The sequence below is a fragment of the Lissotriton helveticus genome, chromosome 8, assembly GCF_964261635.1.
Source record: "Lissotriton helveticus chromosome 8, aLisHel1.1, whole genome shotgun sequence".
Taxonomy (NCBI): domain Eukaryota; kingdom Metazoa; phylum Chordata; class Amphibia; order Caudata; family Salamandridae; genus Lissotriton; species Lissotriton helveticus.
Window position 1 is genome coordinate 1227792793 of NC_136069.1, and position 22087 is coordinate 1227814879.

At 45.7% G+C, this 22087-nt stretch overlaps 1 protein-coding gene across 6 annotated transcripts in view; it reads right to left on the reverse strand.

Moving 5' to 3' along the window:
- Window positions 1-22087, reverse strand: part of CRACDL (CRACD like) — a 494359-nt gene that overhangs the window by 97434 nt on the left and 374838 nt on the right. For all 6 annotated transcript variants that reach the window (XM_078658203.1, XM_078658205.1, XM_078658204.1 and 3 more), the window contains exons 6-7: window positions 6348-6416; window positions 3009-3239 (exon numbers count right to left, since the gene is read on the reverse strand). In XM_078658203.1, coding sequence (XP_078514329.1) covers window positions 3009-3239; window positions 6348-6416 — 300 coding nt within the window. The remainder of the gene's footprint in view (window positions 1-3008; window positions 3240-6347; window positions 6417-22087) is intronic.

Below are 22087 nucleotides of genomic sequence, written 5' to 3' on the forward strand. Positions count from 1 at the left end.
CTAAGTAGACCTAAAGTTTAGGAAACCTTTTCATGATGTTGAGATAAATCTGCTTTAATTTTACATGCAATTTTTTCAGTCTGAAATTCTCTCTGATTGATAAGCCCGGTGTTGTCGGTTCTCCCGAAGGCAGCCTCCTAGATGCATGCACTCATATTGCTATAAATCAGATGTAATATGACATAGAACAATATATGTTTGCCGCATCTTCATGACAATAGCAGTTACCCAGTTTACTGTGGGCTATTAGTGTATAATAGCATAAAAATAATAGATTTAGTTACATTTAGTGAAGAGACAACATTAGAATATGATAACTTATTTTAATTACTTTAAACAGATGGTTTCATTTACTTAAACTAAAGGATAGAGAGAGGGAAACAGTAAGTATTACGATAAACTTTGTGATAAGGGATAAGGGATGTAGACAATACGTTTATGGTTAGGCATAAGGGTGTAGGAAGAAGGAAAGGGGGCCAAGTAAAAGTCTCTTTAATGTTGGGAATGGATGTGGGTAAAGCTAGGCTGAAAGTAAGAAACAAGAAAGGAGACAAAGTAAAAGACTTTCACATGTTTCACAGCTTTGTAATTTTGGACATATAACATTTTCAGGGATACATTTAATAAAATAATAAAAAGAATATTAATATACCACATTGATGTGAATATGTAAACCTGTGTTAAGCTGATTTAATGAAGATTGACTAGATTTTTGAGTACATTGATCATTCGCTTTCTGCTTTACCAGTCTTAACAGAAGTTAAGGTCCAGAGGGGCAATGTTTTTTGTTTTTTTTAGCAGTGGGACCACTCATTATCGTTTTAGAGTACTTCAGTTTAAAATATGATACCACAGCAATTTTGTGTTGGGTTGGTGACCACTAATGGAATTAAAGTCATGTGGTCGGGTTAATTATTAGGAGGGGGTCATTTTACAGTGCAAAACATTGATGACAATTTTTACAAACTGAAAGCAAATAAACAAAAGAACGGTCATACTGGAGGAAGCTATATATCCCATAAGGACTTGAAAGTGGTTATTGGCGCCAGGGACAAGTACAGTGAACAACAAACAGAAGCTACAACTTTCGCTAATGGATTTGATCACTAGTGTGCTAAAAGCAAATAAAAAAATATATTATTGTGTCATATTGCCATTTTCATATAATTTGTTCATAATTGCTATAATCATTTTAGAATAAATTAAACTCAAAACATGGTTTATTACAAAGAAGCAAATACCTACATCGATAAAGCTTTTAATGATAGCTGTTCTCTGCTAATCCAACAAATGAAATGCCCTATCTGTTTCTCATGAAGAAAAGGGAAGATAATGTATCAGGATTCAAAAGTGTGTTTAAAACCGTAAGAAACATTACAAGCTAATTCTGTTGACCAGTAAGCCATTGCTTGTAGGCAAAGAAGATTGCTTTACTAAGTTGGTAACAGAAAATTCTACAAAACAAGATCTCATAGCTAGAGTAGGGGCCTGGAGAGAGGTGAGTGATCTAGCTTCCTTTAAACAAGATACCACGGACACTATTGTAAAAGTGATGTAAAAGTTGAGATCCTGAATGATTTTAGTAGGGGAGCTATATCCGAGGGCTAGGGGTTCCAGCTGAGATTTTGCTTCACCTGCTATTAACATGGTTGGAGACTGCATTTCATGAACTGGTAAGGCTCCAGGAGTACAAAGCCCCAGTGATCTGAAAAGTGTAGACTTCCATTGAGGTTATTCTGGTGGATATAATGGAGGTGGGACTATAATGGAGGTCAGTCTGGAGAGATCAAATCTTAAGAGCAGCTAAGCAGCGGTGAAGAGTGATGGCAAGAGAGAAACAACTGTTAATCTAACCTTAACTGAGTGTTGGAACTTTGAAGAGAAGGATATCAAGAAAGTGATGGTGTCACAGTGGGGCAATGCCTCAGTGGGCTTCCAGATTAGGCTGCGAGTGGAACATAATGGGCAGTATAATATGCTTGTTAGGTGGACTCAGCTAAGGTGTTTTTGCAAAGGTTATGTATGGGCAGCAAAACAAACTGGAACACAGTTGTTTACGACCGTGTTGGTTGGGGGTCTGCTGAATGATGTAAGACCCGTGTTTGGTCTGGGGTGAGAATAGGCGGGAGCATTTCCTGGACAGTGGTGATGGAAAGACCAGCTGAAGGCCAGTCCTATAAGCAGCAATGTTATACCCATAGATCTTTTGTCTCTTTGATTTACTCTTCTACTATGACAACAGCAGTGTTTTTTTTTACAACACCAGGGTATGAGACACAGAAAAAAGTATATTTGTATTGCTTTGAAACATTGGCTTGCTTAATGGGAAAGAGCTGAGTGCTCTATTGGTGTTTAAGGAACAAGAGCTTTGTGCTTGTTGCTCATTTTGTGCAAGAATTAAAAAAGGTTAAATCTACAACGGTGAAGTATTTGTTGAGGTAGGTGTCTTGAATAATTTGATAATGATATAATAAAAGGAATGTCATTCATTTTATCACCACTTTGATTATTCTAGGAATTTTTGTTCAACGTTTGATCAAATCGTGCAGGAGATAATATACACAACAACTGACTTGACAATAATGGTATAATATGATTGTCATAAGACACGGTTCTTCATATGATCCAAACTGATAAGTGTCAAATATTATATAAATTATTAAACACTATTTTTATATTTCATATTTAAAACAACCACTAGGAAGAGACTAAAAAGCCAAGAAGCATGTGTAAGTTGTTACGAATTATATGCACTTATAATAAAAAATGAACTATCAAAAATTGTAAAAGAAATTATGAATGTATTTATGAATTTTATTTTTGATACTAAACTTTTGGGGCTGGAGTGTATCAACAGTGGAGGACTAGAATCCTATTCAAGTGTTGGAACTTATAGTCCTCAGGCCCCCTCTTTCTATGGTATTTAAACAAAGTAAATGATTAGCATGCACCGCTCCATTAACACCACATATCCTTCAGTAGCAGTTTGATTAAGGGAATATACATACCACAGAAGGCTTTCTTGTCTTATTTGATCGCTGGTTTCTAGGCTTAATTGAAAGCCTGTATTTGGCAGCAGAGTTATCAAGACATGTAGAGAACTGAGGCGGGGTGTCAAAATCTGCAGATGGTGAGACAAGGCTTTCATTTCTTTGAGGAGATACAGTCCTTGAGCTGGCAGGCCGTACTACAAGTTGGCTTACTGGGGACAGCGGTCTTGAAGAAGGCCCTGAGGGAATCTAGAACACAAAAGTACAAATTACTTACCATTGGTAACACTCTTTCTGGTGGACACGCTATCTAACAGCAGATTCTTCAAATTTAGAAAGTTTTCATAGCAGGGCTCCTGTGCACCACTGGGTGGTACCATGTGACTCAGCAAAGCCTTCTTTCCACCCAGGATGTGGTCGAGCGTAACCTCATAAGCACCCTTCCTATGCACCAACATCAGTTTCTTGCTTTATTTTTTGAGTGGGCAGATCTCGAATTTGGGACCTTTATAGATGGTAAAAAGAAACCACTCCATAGATTGGGTAGATCGGAGGGCATTAAGGAATCTGCAGTTATATACAGTATTCACCAAAAAGAGCCTTACTGAAGTAGCTTGTTCTTCTGATGGATACTTCTAGACTCAGATTCCACACCTTTAGAATAGATACCAGGCTCATCAATGTCAAGGACAGGCTCTACAAGTGCTAACGCAGTGGTAGTAGCCTTAGCCATGGTGGAGTGCGCTCTTGGACCTTCTTGACCAATGCATAGCAGTTATTGATGCAGATGACTAGCCACCGTTCGTCTTTTCCTGCACAGCCACAAAAAGTAGATCGTCCACTCGATGGTCATATGAGTGATGCAAAGTTCTTTTAGGGTCCATTCAATGGAGCATCTCCTCTTTTGAAGGGTGAGGTGGAGCAAAAAACGCTGAGAGGGTAATGGATCGACCAACATGGAAAGGAACCATGACTTTCGGCAAAAAGCTGCCTGAGGCCACGTCACCACTTTTTCCAAAAAAAAGGTGGAGTAGGGTGATGTACACCTGTCAGCATGGATAACATCCACAACCTCAGGTGACAGATCAAATGCAGCCAACTGCTGCTGCTCATTTTTCATGCATGGGCATGTAAGTTGGGCAAGGTCAGGTGCAGAACCATGTACTACTGCTGCAACAGAAGATTCTTCCAAAGAGGCAACCTAATTGAGGAACATATGACAAATGAATTGGATTTCATCCTGCTAGTGGGAAGAGCAGACCACCAGACTATGGAGTAGGAGGATGTGTAAGAAAAGAGGGGTCCACCAAAGGTCAGCCTATGGTGTCTGGCAAATTGCCAACGCTCTTTGGACCAAGTGCTCATTAAGGGCTTCACTGACCTGCAGCAAGGGCTCAGATGAGGTTGGCCCAGGTTGCAAATCCTCAGTAAGGACATTTAACTTGATTTCAAGTGAAGGCAATTGTAAGTCCAAAACCTTAGCAGCTCATCTAACAACCACAGCAAAGGAAGCACTATGTTTCACTAGGGGCCCAAAAGGTGAATTCAACCATGTGTTGATGGAAATAGAAAGCTCGCTGCCCTCCTGCAAGCCAATGTAAAGGCTGTCATCATCATGCGGTGGAGGAGCAAATCATCCCCATCCCACCATTGTCATCACCGATTGGTGGCAAGCTCCAGGCAGAGTCAGATCCCAAAAGACAGTGGTTCCTCTGAAGATGCCTCACAGGTAGTGGTGGCACAGGATTAAACCCAGGCTGTATGGGGACCGGGTGAGCCTCAGTGGTTTGGGAGTGCCACCTCGGTCAGAGTCGAGTCAATGCTAGTACGGGGTCGGGTATCGGAGCTGGTAACGGATTCTCCTCCCCCGTTGGCACCATCTGCACCAGCAATGATGGAGGGACCAAATCATGTCTTTGAGCTCGAGTGGAAGTCTGCACCGGAATCAGTGCTGAACCCTTGACAGATCTGAAGGGTTCAGACAGGACAGAGGATGGACCAGTCGGCAGTAAACCGACTGAGAGCCGATATGAACCCTTGTGACTTGAAGGCAAGCAAGAGAGAACTGGAAAAGGGTCCAAGATGCATCACATGACGTCCCAAATGGCTTTGACCTCCTGCAGCATGGCCAAGGGCCGTGGGAACTGTGGCAGCATTGGCTTCAACTGAGGAATCAGCCCCTTATCGGAGATGGGGAGAAAGAGAACGATTGGCACAATTACGTTCTAGTGATTTCTCTTTTGATGGACAGTGAAGGGATTGAGTTTCGGTCCTGCTTTGCCTTCTTATGCCTCCACTTGGACTTCTACTTCAAGAGGACTTCGACCAAAAAGAGAACTTCTCATGGGACCAGCCTCTGGAGTGGGTCTGCCCCATTGACTAGGAGAGTGAGTAGTACTTACATGAGGCCTGTGACTTTTTCCTGTGTTCAGCGACTTACAGCTTAGCAGTGCCAGATAGCCTACAGGTGACGAGGGCGCATTCATCACACAACTTAGAGTCGTGCATGTCGATGACTGATACCGGTTTTCGCCATCACAGCATGGTTTGAAGCCTGTGGCTTTAGGAGGGGCCACTGTTTCCTTCCACATTTGATTTTGTTTTGGGAGTAGTAGAAAACTGATGAAAGAAGGAACTGAGCTCCAAATCTGCGTTCAAAAATGAAGAAAGGAAATGACGTCAGTGTGCAGGGGTGGCGCTTATTTAAGGTTCCACTCATCAATTCCGTGAAGCAATGAAGCCTATGTAGAGCTGCACAGTACCACCTGATGGTGTGCAGGAGCACTGCTCTGAAAATATTCCAGATCCTGTCGGGTGCCAGGGGAACATGCTAAAGGTGAGGAATCTGAAGTCAGAAGTATCCATCAGAAATTGGCATTCATAAAGGAGACACAAAAGACAAAATTAACAAGGTATTTTAGGTCACAAATTAAGTGATGCTGTGAATAGCACAGGAGATGGGTGAAACGGGGCTCCTCATCTAGATTCTTGACTTCACACTTCTTTACAATCATTATTCTAACAGTCTTCATTCACAAAGTGCCAACGAAGAATCCTGTGTATGGTAGTTGGAAGAGTTGAAGCGAGAAGAGGCAGAAGAAAAGCAAAACATTTTTTAATGACAAAGTAAACCCAAATACCTTGGCATGCAAAATAATTCGATTGTTAAAGTCCATATAAGCAGGGTTGAGAAATATAGTCAACAATTGTTGCTGATCTAGACGCTTTTAAAAAATTTGGCAAAGGGGTGTACATTTGGGAGGTATTGACACACAAGTCAGCATGAAAACGTTGTAACAAATAGTAATAAGACGTACAGTATGAGAAACTCTTGCACACAATTAGACTGAAAATTACCTGTTCTTCCTCTTCACTGCCTGTTCCAGCTAAACTCAAGGAGCTAAGGCGCTTGTAAGAGTCAGAAAACTGCAGAATGGAACGAGGAACATGGTGAGTAAAAAAGATAACTAATGGAAAAGATTAGAAACAGACCTAAATTGCAATATCTGTTGGAAACAAACAAGGTCTAACAAGTGTGGAATTAGTAACCAAACTATCAACACGTGTAAAGAGTGTCTCTCATTTCCTCCCAAAATGAAGAATTGAACAAAGGGCACAAGGGCAGTTTTCAATCTTTAAATTATTCTGTCAATGACAATTCTCAAAAGATAAGCACAGGTAACTTGAAATTACTCCCTGGGCCTTTCTTCATTTTACATATTTGGGGTCAGCAGGTAGAGAGATTCTTCATATGATACACACAAAGATGCAAGATGATTCACAAACCATCCAGAAAAATAATTTCAATTTTCTTGGAAAGCAAGGGAAGTCCGTTTTTGTAGTCGGTTTTGGATTCATGAGAATTTTAAACTTGAAATACAGTCACTCATCAAGGTGAATAGGAATCAGTATTAATTTATTTCAAATCAGTTGTCATCACTAAAACCCATTCACCTGCACCACACACTGTGCCATATAGCAAATATGCCACTGTTAATGTACATGAAACACACAAAAGGTGATGGGAGTCTGCTTGCAATAATATGTCTTGTTAGATCTGGGGGTCTCTAGTTGGCAATGGTATTCACCTTTGACCAAATAGGGACCCTTACATCTAAGTCAGGATAAGATGATTACACTCCTAGATAACCCCTGCTCACCCCTTGGTAGCTTGGCACGAGCAGACAGGCTTATCTCAGAGGCAGTGTGTTAAGCATTTGTGAATATACACAGTAATACAGTAAAAACACTACAGATTGACACAACACAGGTTTTTATAAAAATAAGTATTCTTTATATAGACTTAACACAAGACCACAAATGACAAAAATCCACAATACTGTACTTAAGATTGATTTAAAGATGGTAAAAGTTGCTTAGTTCAAGTTGGTGATAAATGCGACAAAGTTCTCAACAAAGTACCTGGATGCGTAACGCAAAATCAACGAAAGGCTCGCAAAAGGTGAGATGCATCGGTTCCGTGATCCGGGGGAGATGATACGTCGCGCCTCAATGCTTGCGCAGAGTAGGGGATTCGTCGTGGTCCTTACCGGTGCGGAGATGATGCGTAGGTTCTCGGTTTGCGGTCCGGTTGCGATGCGCAAGAGGGTGCCTCGATGCGATGCGACAATCCTGGTGCAATGCGAGAAGATGGCGCCCTTGATGCGAAGATGATGTGAAGACGCCCTGGCAGCCTTGCGACGACTCTGTACTTTAGAGCCGCGACAGGCCCTGCGACACGCTTCTCCGGCGATGCGATGGCGACTCTCTCGATGGCGTCACGTTTCTCCGGTGATGCGACAGCAGGCAGCTTCGATGGAGACACGCTTTCTGGGAGATGCGGCGGCAGCACGCTTCTCCGGCGATGCAACGATCTCAGCTGCGGCGGCCACACGCTTCTTCTCATTGCGTCGCGCTTCCAGCTCCAAGCGACAAGCAGGCTTCTGCAGTTCGAATTCCCAGCAAGGAAATTCAGGGGGGAGCTGGAGATGAAGTCTTTTGTCCCTGAGACTTCAGCAGGAGGCAAGCACCAGTTCAAGCCCTTGGAGAATATTCTGCAGATGATTAAAGTTCTTAAAAAGTTCCTTCTCCTTTCCTTGGTAATAAAGAAACCACTGCAGGCCAACCCAGCAAACAACACACCGACAGAGGGGCAGTCCAAACTTTGGCATCTTTTTTGGTTCTTCTCCTTGGCAAAGGTGTGTTTTGTTCCCAGAAGTGATCTAAAGTTCTTGGGTCTGAGTCCCAATATTTATACCCAACATCCTTTGTTCTCTGAAGGCAGAGAGGCCTCTGCCTAGTCCAAACCAGTTCCTGAGCACTTTGTTCACAGGACTCCTTCTTTCCTTTCACAGTGCAGGGTAGAACCATCAGACGCCCCACAGGAGGTCGAGCCAGCATTGTGGAGGGAAAGCACAGCCCTGGAGCACTTTGTTGACATGATTCCTTCTCTTATTTCACAGTGCAGGGTAGAGACATCAACCGCACCCCAGGAGGTGGCGCCAGCATTGTGGAAGGAAGGCCGAGCCCTAGTCAGGTCCCAGGTGCAACTCCCCCCCCCCCCCCCATCTAGATGCAGATCTCCCTATTCACCACTGTGCTGACTCATTCTGTCTCTTGGAATCCCCCAGCCCTGTCACTTAAACTCCAGACAAGAAATACACAACCTAGCAGAGGCAGGCTTTGTATAGTTAGGCAAGAAAATACCTACTTTCTAAAAGTGGTATTTTCAAACACAGAATGTTAAAACCAACTTTACTAAAAGATGTATTTTATCATTCTGAGTTCGGGCATACAAAATTCGAATTTCTACCATGTTCCCTGAGTCAGTTAGGATTATAAGATGTAATAATCTAACTGCCCATTCTGGCCTACGGAGAACAGGTAGCCTTGCAATAGTGAAACACGAAAATGATTGTAATTCACTATTAGGACATGCTACACACACCAGGGCATGTCCTACCTTATACTTACAATGCATCCTGCCCTTGGGCCTACCATAGGGGTGTCTTATATGAAGCAAAGGAAAGGTTTAGGGACTGGCAAGTGGGTGCACTGGCCAAGTCGACATGGCAGTACTAGACTGCACACAGGCCTTGCAGTGGCATGCCAGAGACACACTTTACAAGCTGCTTTTGTGGGTGGCACAACCAGTGCTGCAAGCCCACCAGCAGCATTTGATTTACAAGCCCTGGGCACACATGGTGCACTGTACGAGGGTCTGACAAGTAAATCAAATAACCCAATTATCGAATCACTAATTAGTACATCAATTTAACATAGGGAGCACTTGCACTGTGGCACTGAATAGCAGTGGCACAGTGCCCAAAGCATATAACCAGCAAAAACATATCAAAAACAGAGGAGGCAATCCGTCAAAATGGAAGGGAGGCTCACGCCAAAGATGCCAGGTCTAACAAGTCTAATCACTGGCAATAGCTCAAGGCAGCACTCCAGCCCATCATTCTTTTGCTCAACATGCCACCTCAGTTTGGGCCCAGCCATATGCAAATCAGTCTTGAACCTGCTCCTCATGGGTACAGTGTAGCATGAACGGCCAAGCCAGGTCCTCTCTGAACCAGAACACAAGCAACCCAGGACCGGTTTCACCCTAGTTATAGGCTTGTCAGTCAGGCACAACTTAGTTCCAGTGACACAATGAACACGGAACCCACATCTGGGCATACCCTTACCACTTAGGGCGGTACATGAAATACACAAAAGGCGATGGGAGGCTACTCGCAATATTTATAACCACTGGCAATAGCTTGGGGTAGCACTTCAACCCTTCATTCTTTTGCTCACCATGCCACCTCAGTTTGGACCCAGCCATATGCAAAACAGTCTTAACTCTGCTCCTCATGGGAACAGTCCAGCCTGAACTGCCAAACCAGGTCCTCTCTGAACCGGAACACAAGCACCCAGGGACCGGTTTTGTTCTAGTTCTGTGTTTCACTGTTAATTTACATACATTAATTAAATCACACGAAAAAAAACCTTTGTATTATTCATTTGCTTTAAAGTTGTCTTTTTGCATCCGAAGAGCATTACAAAAAGAAAGCCTATATATTATGCAGAACTTTTTTATACAATGCACATAAAATTAACTGAAAACCAAACAAATGCAGAAGGAAAATAATTTTAAGGTGACAACACATTTGCCATTCTGTTGGGTGGAAGGTGGAGTGAGTATGTAGCAGGGCAAGTGTAACAAACAGTGGCAAAGGTAATCGGTCTTGCCTTGGAAAGCAGTGCATGATGGGGGGACAAGTTATAATTAGTTCACTAGACTGTACCTGGGGTACTTCAGTGATTTTGTGTATATTATAAATATATTTATATAAAATTCCTTATGCCACTTAGAAAAAAAATCTGAGTTTTTAGGGTTTATATATGTGCAGTGATAAGGGGTAGTACAGGTTTTTAGTGTTCAGAGATGGTTAGAGGTAAGGGGTAGTATGGCTTTCTAGGTTTCTGGGATGGGTTGGGGTAAGGAGGTTTTATGATTCAGGGACGGGGAGGGATTTGTAGGGTTCAGGGATGGCTGTTAATGGATTGTAGGTGTTTTCATAGGCTTCTGGATGGGACAGTCCAAGTAGGGGATTGTGTGTCTAGGAAAGGCGCTCTGCTGTGTGGGGTCCTGCAGGGCTCGGCATTGTACCCCCTGATTTTTAACATCTATTTGCAGCCACTCGTGGAAGCGCTGGCAAAATTAGAATGGCTGGTGTTCAACTACGGCGAAGATACGCAACTCATGTTACGTATCAACAGCTCTACACAGGCACAGTTTAATGTACAGAATATCCTCCAGTTCACTATGAACTGGATGACCACCAATTCACTAAAAGTAAATCCGGACAAGACAGAGGTATTAGCTATTACCACAGGGGGTGACCCTTGGTCCAACTCCTTCTGGCCACAAGAGCTAGGTACTACTCTGATACCGATGACAGTTGTGAGGAGCTTAGGTATCAGGTTGGACGACAAGCTAACATTGTACAATCAGGTGACCGCTGTGGTGGGGAATTGTGTGGGCCTTATGAGGCGACTCCGGAAATTTGTACCCCTCCTGTCCTTTTCCACCATGCGCACTGTAGTGTCAGCACTAATTACGTCATGACTGGACTACGGTACAGCGCTTTATATTGGGCTATCTGATAAACTATCAGGGAAGCTGCAGGTGGTCATGAACGAAACAGCGAGATTAATCTTCAAACTTCCTAAGAGAGCACATGCTACACCACAACTTCACTGGCTTCCAATCATGCAGAGGGCTAGGTTCAAGGGCCTGTGTATTGCACATAAAGCCCTGCACGGAACGGCACCCGACCACATCAAGGAATGGCTGAAGAGCTATGTGCCAGGGCGATGCCTCCATTCATACGCGGAAAGTCTGTTGGCCTGTCCTCGGTTTGATAAAACCACCTTGGGGGAGGTGGGTGGGGGGCTGGGTAGGGTGGTGTGGTCAAGCTTTTTCCATGATGATACCTCAGCTTTGGAACAAGCTACCGGAAACTTTGCGTAGGTAAGTTTCCCTTCTCCCCTTCAGGAGGAAACTAAAGACTCTTTTAATTCAGGCTTTTGGCTAAGCCTTACTTAGATTGACCGAGTTTTGGGCCGTGTAGCTCTGGTAGGGGTTTACGTTTCTCACAAGAGAGACAGTTGGTGCTTTGAAGCTATATAAATGGCAATAACATTTATAGAATATATATCATAGCAATAACCTTTCAGGCTTAGAGTGTTGCATACACTTTGCAAAAAAGAAGCAGAGAACTCTGGGTAGTTCTCAAGTTTAGGTAGCGAGCAGCTCCTGTAAAGAGCACCCTACAACACCAGCGACACTGACTCTGCTCACCTCAAATGTCTGTTTTTCTAGCAAGGTTTTTAAGCATAGGATTAGCACACTAGTATCCTGGTTGAGCTAGAAAGGGAAACATTTTTTGCCATTCCAACAGCGAAGTCTTTAAGCATAGGATTACCTCAATGCCATCCACACCGAGCTGTAAAATGACAAAAGCCTTTTACCACTCCAGGTATAGTATTACATCTTTGGATTGGTAAAATTCCATTCAAACCAACCTGGAATGAACAAAAGAAACACCGGACACGTGTTTCACTATTGTTATAGCTCTTCGGAGAGGTTTAACTTTGTCCGAACGTAAGGGAGCACCCAGTACAAGTCAAAACAATACTCTTTCAGGCTTAGAGTGCTGCATAAATTATGCAAAAAAGAAGCAGAGGATTAGGCATACCAGTTCAGGTATTCCCTCATAAAGTCAACAATTAAAGGAAGTAGACAATCCTTCTAATGGCCCTATGTACAAGACTGGTTTGACTTTTAATGGGTTACACGGAAAAGCAAAGGAAAAACGATTTTATTTTTATTTTATTTCGGTGATTTTAACTGACTAAACGGAGTATTCTCCAGACTACAGATATACAATGATTGCGTTCTGGTCGGTCAAGGGTTGTCACTTAGGTAGGGAAAGATGATCTTTTCTAGAGCTCTTAAGTAAGAGAAATTGGATGTCCTATGGAGGGTGGTAGCGGTAGAACCCTACCTGCTACTGACCCCAGAATTCCAATGGATCTAGGTCCAGCCAGAGGAATGCCTCTGTTGTAAGCTAGATGCTTGGCTGAAAAGTCCTGGGAGATCCGTGAGCATGTTTTTTTCTCCTTATAACGAATCAGGTTTTATACATCTCATCAGCAAAGGCCCCCGATTGAGAGTTGCAATTACTCACTTTTAAGCATTATTAAGAGCCATATGGACCTCTGCTGCACAAACAGTGGTAATGCAGAATGTGCTTTCCCTTATTTAATGGCTGAGTAATGTGCTATTTCCCCCCAGTTGAGTGTGTTTTTAAATTTATGTAAAATATATTTTACCATTCACATTTTAAGAAACATCATGTAAGATGACACATTCAAAAGAGCTTATGTGTTTTAAAAATATTTCAGATTGCCATTTTCCACAAATAACTAAAATAGGAACAGTATTGTCAAATTTTCAAATTGTTCTAGCTAGAACCTCTTATTAGAAGCCCAGAGTAAACAAATTTCTCTGCAGCACGGACTTCAAAAGTAAGAATTGTTAGAATATCTGTTTCAGGTAACATATATGCTGCAATTGCCGTACAGCATAAGAAGATGAGGGTTGTAAGCATGTAGATATTGGACAAAGAGATGCAGCATAGCAGGCTCTTCTCCGGTGGATAGCAACATGTGTATTTTCCTAAATGCAGTCAAATGGGGCTGATTTGTGGGTGTGGGGGACTGAAGAGAGGGGCCGACTGGTTTTGGCACAGTGTTACAGTGCCAATATTTTCTGGGGTGGGGAAGCATGTCAGATGCAGGTGGAAAGGAGACCCACCACTAACCACTGCTTGGGGAGGGGGGTTTGGGGAGTTTGGTGATGGGTCAGGCGGGAATGAGGGTGTAATAGGTTTTCTAAAAAGAGATCCAAACTTGTGATTCATAGCAAAATGCACAGGACTAAAAGTTTAGAATGTTAAATTTAAAAGCAGGAGGGCCCCAGTGTTGGGTTGATTCTATCTTTGTACTACAGCAGTTTAATGACTGGAGGGGATGGTCTGCTATAGGAAACGATCAGGCATAAAAGCCCAGTAAAGTAGATACAAAGCGCAAGATGGTAAGGTATGTCACTAAGTGTTTATTTGTAGCCAATAGCTGGGTAGGCTGGATATGCATGCTCTCCATTCGGGGTAGGCTATGGGATGGAATAGTATTTATTGAAATGGGTAACATATTATTGTTTCTTTGCACACTAAGCACAGAAAGTCAAGATGATGATGAATAATAATCTGAAGATGGCCTCTTTTAAAGTTAATGGTCTTAATAACAAAAATAAATTATATGTAATAGAAGCCTGGATTACTGCTGAGAACCGATCAGTGATCTTAGTCCAAGAAACGTATATCTTTGTTTATGTTTAAAACCTGGGCAGGCTACAGGGGCTTCTCCTCTGCCCAGGCAGCACACCGTGGCATCACAATTTTCTTGGCCAAGAGGCTCGGTGCCGGAGCGGTTGATTTTGCCAGTGACAAATGTGGATGTTGGTGCTGGGTGAGTTGTCTGGTGCTGTCTAGGCATTTCACATTTGTGAGCTGGTATGCCCCAGTGGAAGATCATGCTGAGCCTTACTAGGAGCTTTTCCAATCATTATCACAAATCCCAGGCAAAATAATTTTCGGAGGTGACTTTAACTTCCTGCAGGATCCAAGATTAGATTCCTCAGTAAAGTTAAAGAGGCAGTTAAAGCCCCAAACTGTGAAGGTATTACAAAACTATAGAAAACACGGTGACTTATTGATCCATGGAGGGCGGCTTTCCCCACAAAAATTTAATACACCTGTTTTTGTAGATGATTTTGTACCTCTTCTCGCATAGATTTTTTCCTACTTTAAAAAGCTCTGCTTTTAAAGGCCAGCTGACATTACCCAATTGTTTTTCAGATCATGCAATGTATGTCCTTGAGATATTGGTGGGGAAAGCTACAAAGCATTCTAGATGTTGAGTTTTCAATAAACAGTATCTAGAGGAGGAAGGCTGGGTCAGGATGTGCAAAGAGGAGATAAAGGAATTCTTGGCGATCAATCATTGTTCTGCTCCCCCATGTATAGTGTGGGATACTTTAAATGCCAATATTAGAGGGTTGGTGATAGAGAAGGACACAGTCAATAGAGGAAGGGTTAGACTACAAATGCAACTTCTAGAAAGGACGGTCCAGCACAGTTATGTGAAATTTCTAAGGAACTCATCTAAGTCTAATTAAAGAGAACTGGATAGGGCTAAACAGGCACTTAGTGAGGCGTATTATACATAGCACAAGTTTTTAAATTGTGCCTACATGCAAAAGGTTTATGAGGCGAGTAGTTTCACGGAGAGGTTTTTAGCCTGGCAGGCATGCGAACAACTGCCAATAATAGGATAGATGCACTGAAATGCCCGGTTTCAGGGATTAGGTGCAAGGAACAGGAGAAAGTGTGGAAAATTATGCTTGGTCATTATAAGCAGATTTATACCCAAAATCAGTTGGTAGATAAAGGACTCCTGGGAATGTTTTTAGGAGACCGCAATATTCCAACGCTACCCAAAATGTTTTAGCAGACCGCAATAGTCCCACGTTATCATAGGAAGAGGTGGAAAATATTTTTATACCTTGTTCCCAAGAAGAATTGGAGGAGGTGGTTAAACATCTCCCATTTGTAAGGCCTGTGGGCCTGATGGTTTTTCGGCTGAATTTTTCAAATCAGTCACTCAAGAACTTTATTTCAGCCATGCGGCCATAAAAGTGTCACATGCATATAATAAAGTACAGACGCACAAGTTACTTGCCTTCGGTAACAATATATCTGTAAGAAACAGTAGTTAGTGTTAGATTCCTTACCTTAGAATATCCCCAGGTGTCAGGCTGGATCCGGAAAGTTTTCGTCAGCAGTACCCCTGCGTGTCGGTAGGCGTCGTCTGTGGCTCCGCGTCCGTCGTCGGCATCGTGATCGCCGGAATGACGTCGGAGTACTTAGAAGCCACCCTCGCGCGCTGACGTCAGTTCTGTACATAGCTTTCCGCGCCAGGAACGCAGAGCCATGAGAGAAACCGACACTGGTGCCATAAAACTAGGGCCCTGAAAGGGATGACCTTAACCCTAGATATCGGTTCGCAGAACAGGAAGGATGGGTGGGGCGGTAAGCAATCGAACACCAACTACTGTTTCTTACAGATATATCGTTACCGAAGGTAAGTAACTTGTGCATCTGAAAGAAACAGATTAGTGTTAGATTCCTTACCTTAGAATGGATACCCCAGCAATACCAACCCCGGTGGTGGGTCTGCGAACCAAGATCACACCAGAAAGTCCTGCAGAACGGAACAGCCGAAAAAACCATCTCTCCGGACTTGGCTATCCAGGCAGTAGTGCTTAACAAACGTGTGCAGCGAGGCCCATGTAGCTGTCTGACAGATGTCCTGCAAGGGGACTCCTCAACCCAGGGCAGTAGTAGCCGCTGTGGCCCGAGTGGAATGGGCCCTCAGCCCAACAGGAGGCTCCTTTTTCGTCAAGGAGTAACAGATCTTGATGCACAACACAACCCACGAGAGATGGTTTTCTTGTGCACCGCCCGTCCCTTCTTAGCGCCCACGTAACCAACAAAGAGCTGGTCGTCCACCCGGAACTGGCGTGTGCGGTCTAGATGGAACGAGAGCGCACATTTTGGGTCCAGGCGGTGGAGCCTCTCTTCCTCTTTCGAGGGATGCGGAGGCAGAAAGAAGGTGGGCAAGGTGATGGACTGCCCGATATGAAAGGCTGTAACCACCTTGGGCAGGAAAGAAGGACGAGTTCTCAAAACAACTTTGTCTGGATGGACAGAGAGGAAAGGAGGCTGAGAAGATAGAGCCTGGAGCTCACTCACTCTCGTGGCAGAGGTGATGACAACCAGGAATGCAGTCTTTAGGGTCAGAAGACGAAGAGGGCAATTGTGAAGTGGCTCGAAAGGAGCGCACATCAAATAGGTAAGAATAAGGTTCAAGTCCCACTGAGGCATCACGAAAGTAACAGGAGGGAACATGTGCGTGATGCCTTTCAAGAATCTATTTACAACTGGGGACTTGAAGAGAGAAGGCTGATCAGGAAGCCTCAAGAAGGCTGAAATGGCCGAGAGATAGCCTTAGATAGTGCCCAGAGCAGAGCCCTGCTGGGCAAGAGAAAGAAGGAAGAGGAGAACCTCTGAAAGGGGGGCAGAGAGTGGATCCACAGCCTTTGCTGTGCACCATGCCACAAATGTATTCCACCTGCAGGCGTATACCGATTTTGTGGAGGGACGCCTGGCTGCCAGAATCACATCACAGACTTCAGGAGGCAAGTCAAATTGCCTCAACTGTCGCTGCTCAATCTCCACGCATGTAGGTGGAGACTGGACAGGTTCGGGTGGAGGAACGTCCCCTGCTGCTGCGACAGAAGGTCCTCCTGAAGAAGCAGACGAATCGAGGGATCGTCTGACATACTGAGTAAGCTCGGGATACCAGTCCCTTCGTGCCCAGTCCGGGGCCACAAGGATGATTTGGGCCCGGTCTCGCCTGATCTTCAGCACTCTTGGCAGAAGTGGTATAGGCAGAAAGGCGTACAACAGACCGCAGCTCCACTCGCGATGAAAAGCGTCTCCGAGCGAGTGCCACCTTGGAAATTCCAACGCGCAGAACTGATGACATTGCGCGTTCTCTTCTGTGGCGAATAGATCTAACCAAGGCTCTCCTCACTGCTGAAAGAGACCTTGCGCCACGTCCGAGTTCAGACGCCATTCGTGATCCATCATGCACCGACGGCTGAGTTCGTCTGCCCTGGCGTTCAGGGAACCTGCCAGGTGTTGAACCACCGGGGTGTTGGTGGTTTTCCTCATTTTACCGCCTTGAACATTGACAACCCGTCTGGTTAATCCGGAGCTTGAGGTAAACCATGAAATTTTAAAGGATTGTCTACTGTTGGACCATTGGGAAAAGATCCCCTGGTTGAAGTACGTGCAACAAATGTGTTAAAACTGGGACGGCCCGAATTGTTTGATAAACCCTTAAACTTGGTGAAGGGGGATTTGAAATGGGTCAAATACACTTTCTTGCTGAATAGAGGAATGGACAGAGAGGGCAGGGAGTTGCTTAAACCCTCTGTCAGGACCCATCAGTTGATCGTTTCACCTGACCCCGAACCGGAACTGTATCTTAAAGTTGTGAATAATGCCAACCATAGGTATTTGCTAACGAGGTTCCGACTGAACAAAATTCATCTTCTAATTTCTGGCCGCCCTGTATGGACCAGGAGCATGGACTTAGTTCTATGCAAATGTGATGGCTGCTCAATTATGGACACGGCTCACTTTCTGTTCTTTTGTGATTATTTCAAGGGTATTAGATTAAAATTCATTATACCATTGTTAAAAGGAAAAGGCTTTAGGCAAGTGAAGCCAGCTTTGTTGTATCTCCAATTGTTGACAGAAATATGGGTCATTTATAATGTGGCAACATTTTTAACTATAGCAGTGAGACTTGGCAAAAAGATCGCTTGGTCTTAGAGGACTTTTTATAAATATCAACTACTGTATGTATCCCTTAATTAGGTTATTTTTGTTTATGTTGCTGATTTTAAATTCTTGCCACCATGTATTGTATATTTCTGGGGTTAGCCCGTGTTGTGTAGCTATGTTATATTTTATTACTAACCACCCAGCCTGGTAGCTTGTGGACTTTTTAATGCTTGTACACTTTTATGTTTTTTGTGATTTAAACCGAATAAAGTATCTTTTGAACTTTGACAACCCCTCACTGCCTCCACTCACTCCATAATTGTCTCGCCAGCGATCGGTCTACCACCGCTCATATGCGCGCATACGATCCATGCTTCACCCGTGGTTCGCCACTATGAGAGGCTTACTATTACTATTCTCCCACATTGACCGTTGTCATCTAGATATTCGTTATGTTTAATATACCCCATTAATATTTTGGTCCTTCGTTCCATGCTCGGGACATCTCAACTCTTTAATGACTCGCCTTGCGATGCACACCGCTCCCACTGGGCCCACCCATCCCGGTGGCCCAACCAATCAGGTACTCTCTCTGTGCTAGGTTCATCCCCCTTACACACACGTAACCTGGACACTCCCCTTTCCGGAAGTCTTTTACTTCCCTACTCTACCCAGTTCCCCTGACAACACCCGAACTCTGCCGCTCCCGTTAATCGCTGCTTCAATCAGCGTTGGGTAAGCCTCCGGCCCCTAGCTCTGTACGCTGCCCTCTTACTGCCGGTTTGCCTTCCCCTATTGTCTCCGCGTCCTGGACAGGTAAGCGCCGATCCATGCCCCTGCTTTCTTCCCACACCGTATCTTCACCTCAGCCACACGGCCTCTTGTTCTTCTCCCCCCACAGGCCAGCAATGATCGCCCCGACGGTGCATTCCGCCCCTTTAAGGATCTCGGACTTCATCCTGCATTCACAGGTACACCTTTACTTCATACCTTCCAGGCTGCCAGCGCTCCCCACCCCTCCCCCCACCCCTACCACTCTTTCCACCTGCCCTGGCCTGTACATGTCTTTCCTTTTCCTCCATGCGTGCCTCCTGAATGGAACCCGGCGACACCCGTGCTGACTTCCTCATCAATAGCACATCCACCCGGACCAGTCTTTCTCAGGCAGGTGCACTACCCTAAGCACTCCCCCACCCGCTCAGTCTTTTCCCAACATGCGCTATTCCTGTTTATATCTTGGCAACCACCCGGCCTTGTCCCTCTTGGGCTGATGCACTGTCCCAAGCGCTCCCCTGCTCCAAGCTGCCTATTTCTCTGCAGTTGCCCGCAATTTGCTACCACTCTAATTTGGCTGCCCAGACGCCCGGCTAGCGATTGGTTACCTGACAGACCCTCTGGCTGTCTCCACACAGACTACCAGACCTGCGCATAATAGAGTCCTTCTTTCCCCGGCTAGCCACCCGGTGTCATATGCGCCCCATTTTTATTCCAGAGCGCTAGCGCCTCCCCTCTGCCTCTCTCCCCCCATTATCCTCTTTCTCCTTCCTTGTACAGCACCGTTGCCCTTTACAACCCAGTCCTGAAGATAATCCCAAATAAAGAGGATTGAAACGTCGTCGACCACTCAGCGCAATAAAAGGCGCATCCCCCAGTGTGGTCCTTCCTAAATACAGTCAACTCAACTGAGAACTCATTCTTAACGATTCATTTGGAGCCACACTGTTTTTCTTTTCCACTGTATATATCCAAGCACCACTCACCATGCGCCGTTTATGCAGATCACAATTGTCACTTGCGTCGCCACTCTGTATGTCACTTGCACACTTTGAGCACCAAGTACAATTTGGGTTGTGTTGCTATTTGTCTACCTACAGTGCTGTTACAACTGTAAATTGCCTTACTACTTCTATCTATTACATGATGCCATGAGCACATTGGAAAAAAACTTATTGAGTCTCCGTAATTCTGTTCTCATAATGCTCTATGCATATGTATTTATTTGTCTTTCCAATAATACCAGTTGGGATATTGTGTGTTTTCTCTGGCGTTCCAGCCATGTCAAGAGCCGCAAAGCCTCCTGACAAAGGGTCCACGACCCCACCCCGCCCTGTTTGTTGCAGTACCACATGGCGGTGGTGTTGTCCGTGAACACCTGCACTACACTTCCCCGGACAGAGGGAAGGAATGCCTTCAGTGCAAGCCGGATCGCCTGCAGCTCTAGAGGGTTGATATGGAGCCGGGACTCCGCCGGAGACCAGAGGCCTCTTATCTTCGCCTCTCCCATGTGGCCCCCCATCCCAGGAGGGACGCATCCGTCACTACTACGCGCTCCGGTTGGGGTAGGGAGAGGGATCTGCCGTTGACCCAATCGCGGTCCGTGAGCCACCACTGCAACTGTCTTGCAGTGCCCTCCGAGATCAGGATGTGGTCGGACAGGTTGCTCTGAGGCTGAAACTTCAGGTCCCACTGAAGAGCCCGCATCCACCACCTGGCATGATGCACCAGTAGGATGCAGGAGGCCATCAGCCCCAGGAGCCGCAGCATCAACCTGACCAAGACCCGGGATAAAGGCTGAAAGATCGGAATCAGAGCCTAAATATTCCAAACCCACTGCTCGGGGGAAAGCCCTGAAACTGAGCAGAGTCCAGAACCGCTCCGATGAAGAGGAGCTTCTGAGAGGGGCACAGGTGTGACTTTGGCACGTTGATGGAGAACCCCAGCAGGTGCAGGAAGTCGGCCGTAGTCTGGAGGTGGGAGACGACTGTCTGGGGCGAGCCCGCCTTCAACAACCAGTCGTCGAGATAGGGGAAGTCTGGAACCCCTGATCTGCACAGATGAGCTGCGACCACTGCCATCCCTTTCGTGAACACCCGAGGGGCATTGGTAAGGCCGAAGGGGAGCAAGGTAAACTGAAAGTGCTCGTGGCCTACCATGAACCGCCGGTGGGCCGGCAGGACGGGGATGTGGAAATAAGCGTCCTGCAAGTCCAACGCCACCATCCAGTCTCCAGGGTCTAGGGCAGCTAAGACCTGAGCCAATGTCAGCATCTTGACTTCTCCTTCGGCAGGAAGCCGTTGAAGTTCCGGAGGTCCAATATAGGGTGTAGGTCTCCTTTGCCCTTCTTGGGAACCAGAAAGTAGTGGGAATAACAACCACACCCTACTTCTGGCCCAGGAACGCGCTCGATGGCCCCCTAGGCCAAGAGGGCTGTAACTTCCTCTTGCAGAAGTCGCAAGTGATCCCCCGATATGCGGTGGTACTGCGGTGGCATGGCTGGAGGGGTCGCCTCGAAGGGGAGGGAGTAGCCTCTTCTGACGATTTGCAGCACCCACCTGTCCGACAGAGATGGTACGCCAGTGGAGGAGGTGATGGCGAACCCTGCCCCCCACTGGCATCGAATGGGCCTGAAACGCCGGACTAGGAAGGCTTTGAGGCAGATGCTGCGGGGGCGGATGTGGACTGATCTTGCCGTTGTCCCCCGGCACCGTCACGGCGATTACCACATCCGCGACCACTTTGAGGTTGGTTCTGCAACATCTGTCTGGCTGGACGTGTGGGGGCGCCCCTTCATTGGCCACAAAAGGGGCGAAAAGCGGAAGTTCGCTGGGGCTGGCCTAGGCCCAAGGACTTGGCCTTAGCCCTGGAGTCCTTAAAACGCTCTAGCGCACTATCCGCTTTGTCGCCAAAGAGGCAACGGCCATCGAAGGGCCTGTCCATGAGCGTGGCCTGGACATCCCCCGAGAAGTTGGCAGACCTCAGCCAGGCGTGGCGACGAATCGCCGCCGTCGTGGAAATCGCCCTGCCCAGCGAGTCCGTGGTGTCAAGTCCACATCTAATTGAGTACCATGCTGCATCCCGCCCCTCCGCCAGGGCTTGGGTGAGCTGTGCCCGGGCCTCCTCTGGACACTGTGGCAGCACGTCCGCAACCGTATCCCACAAAGGGTGGGTGTAACGGCCCAAAAGGCAAGCGGTGTTGACAGACCGCAACCCCAAACTCAGAGAGGAGAACAGTTTCTTCCCAAACTGATCATACTTTTTGGATTCCCGATCCGGTGGAGCGGTCTG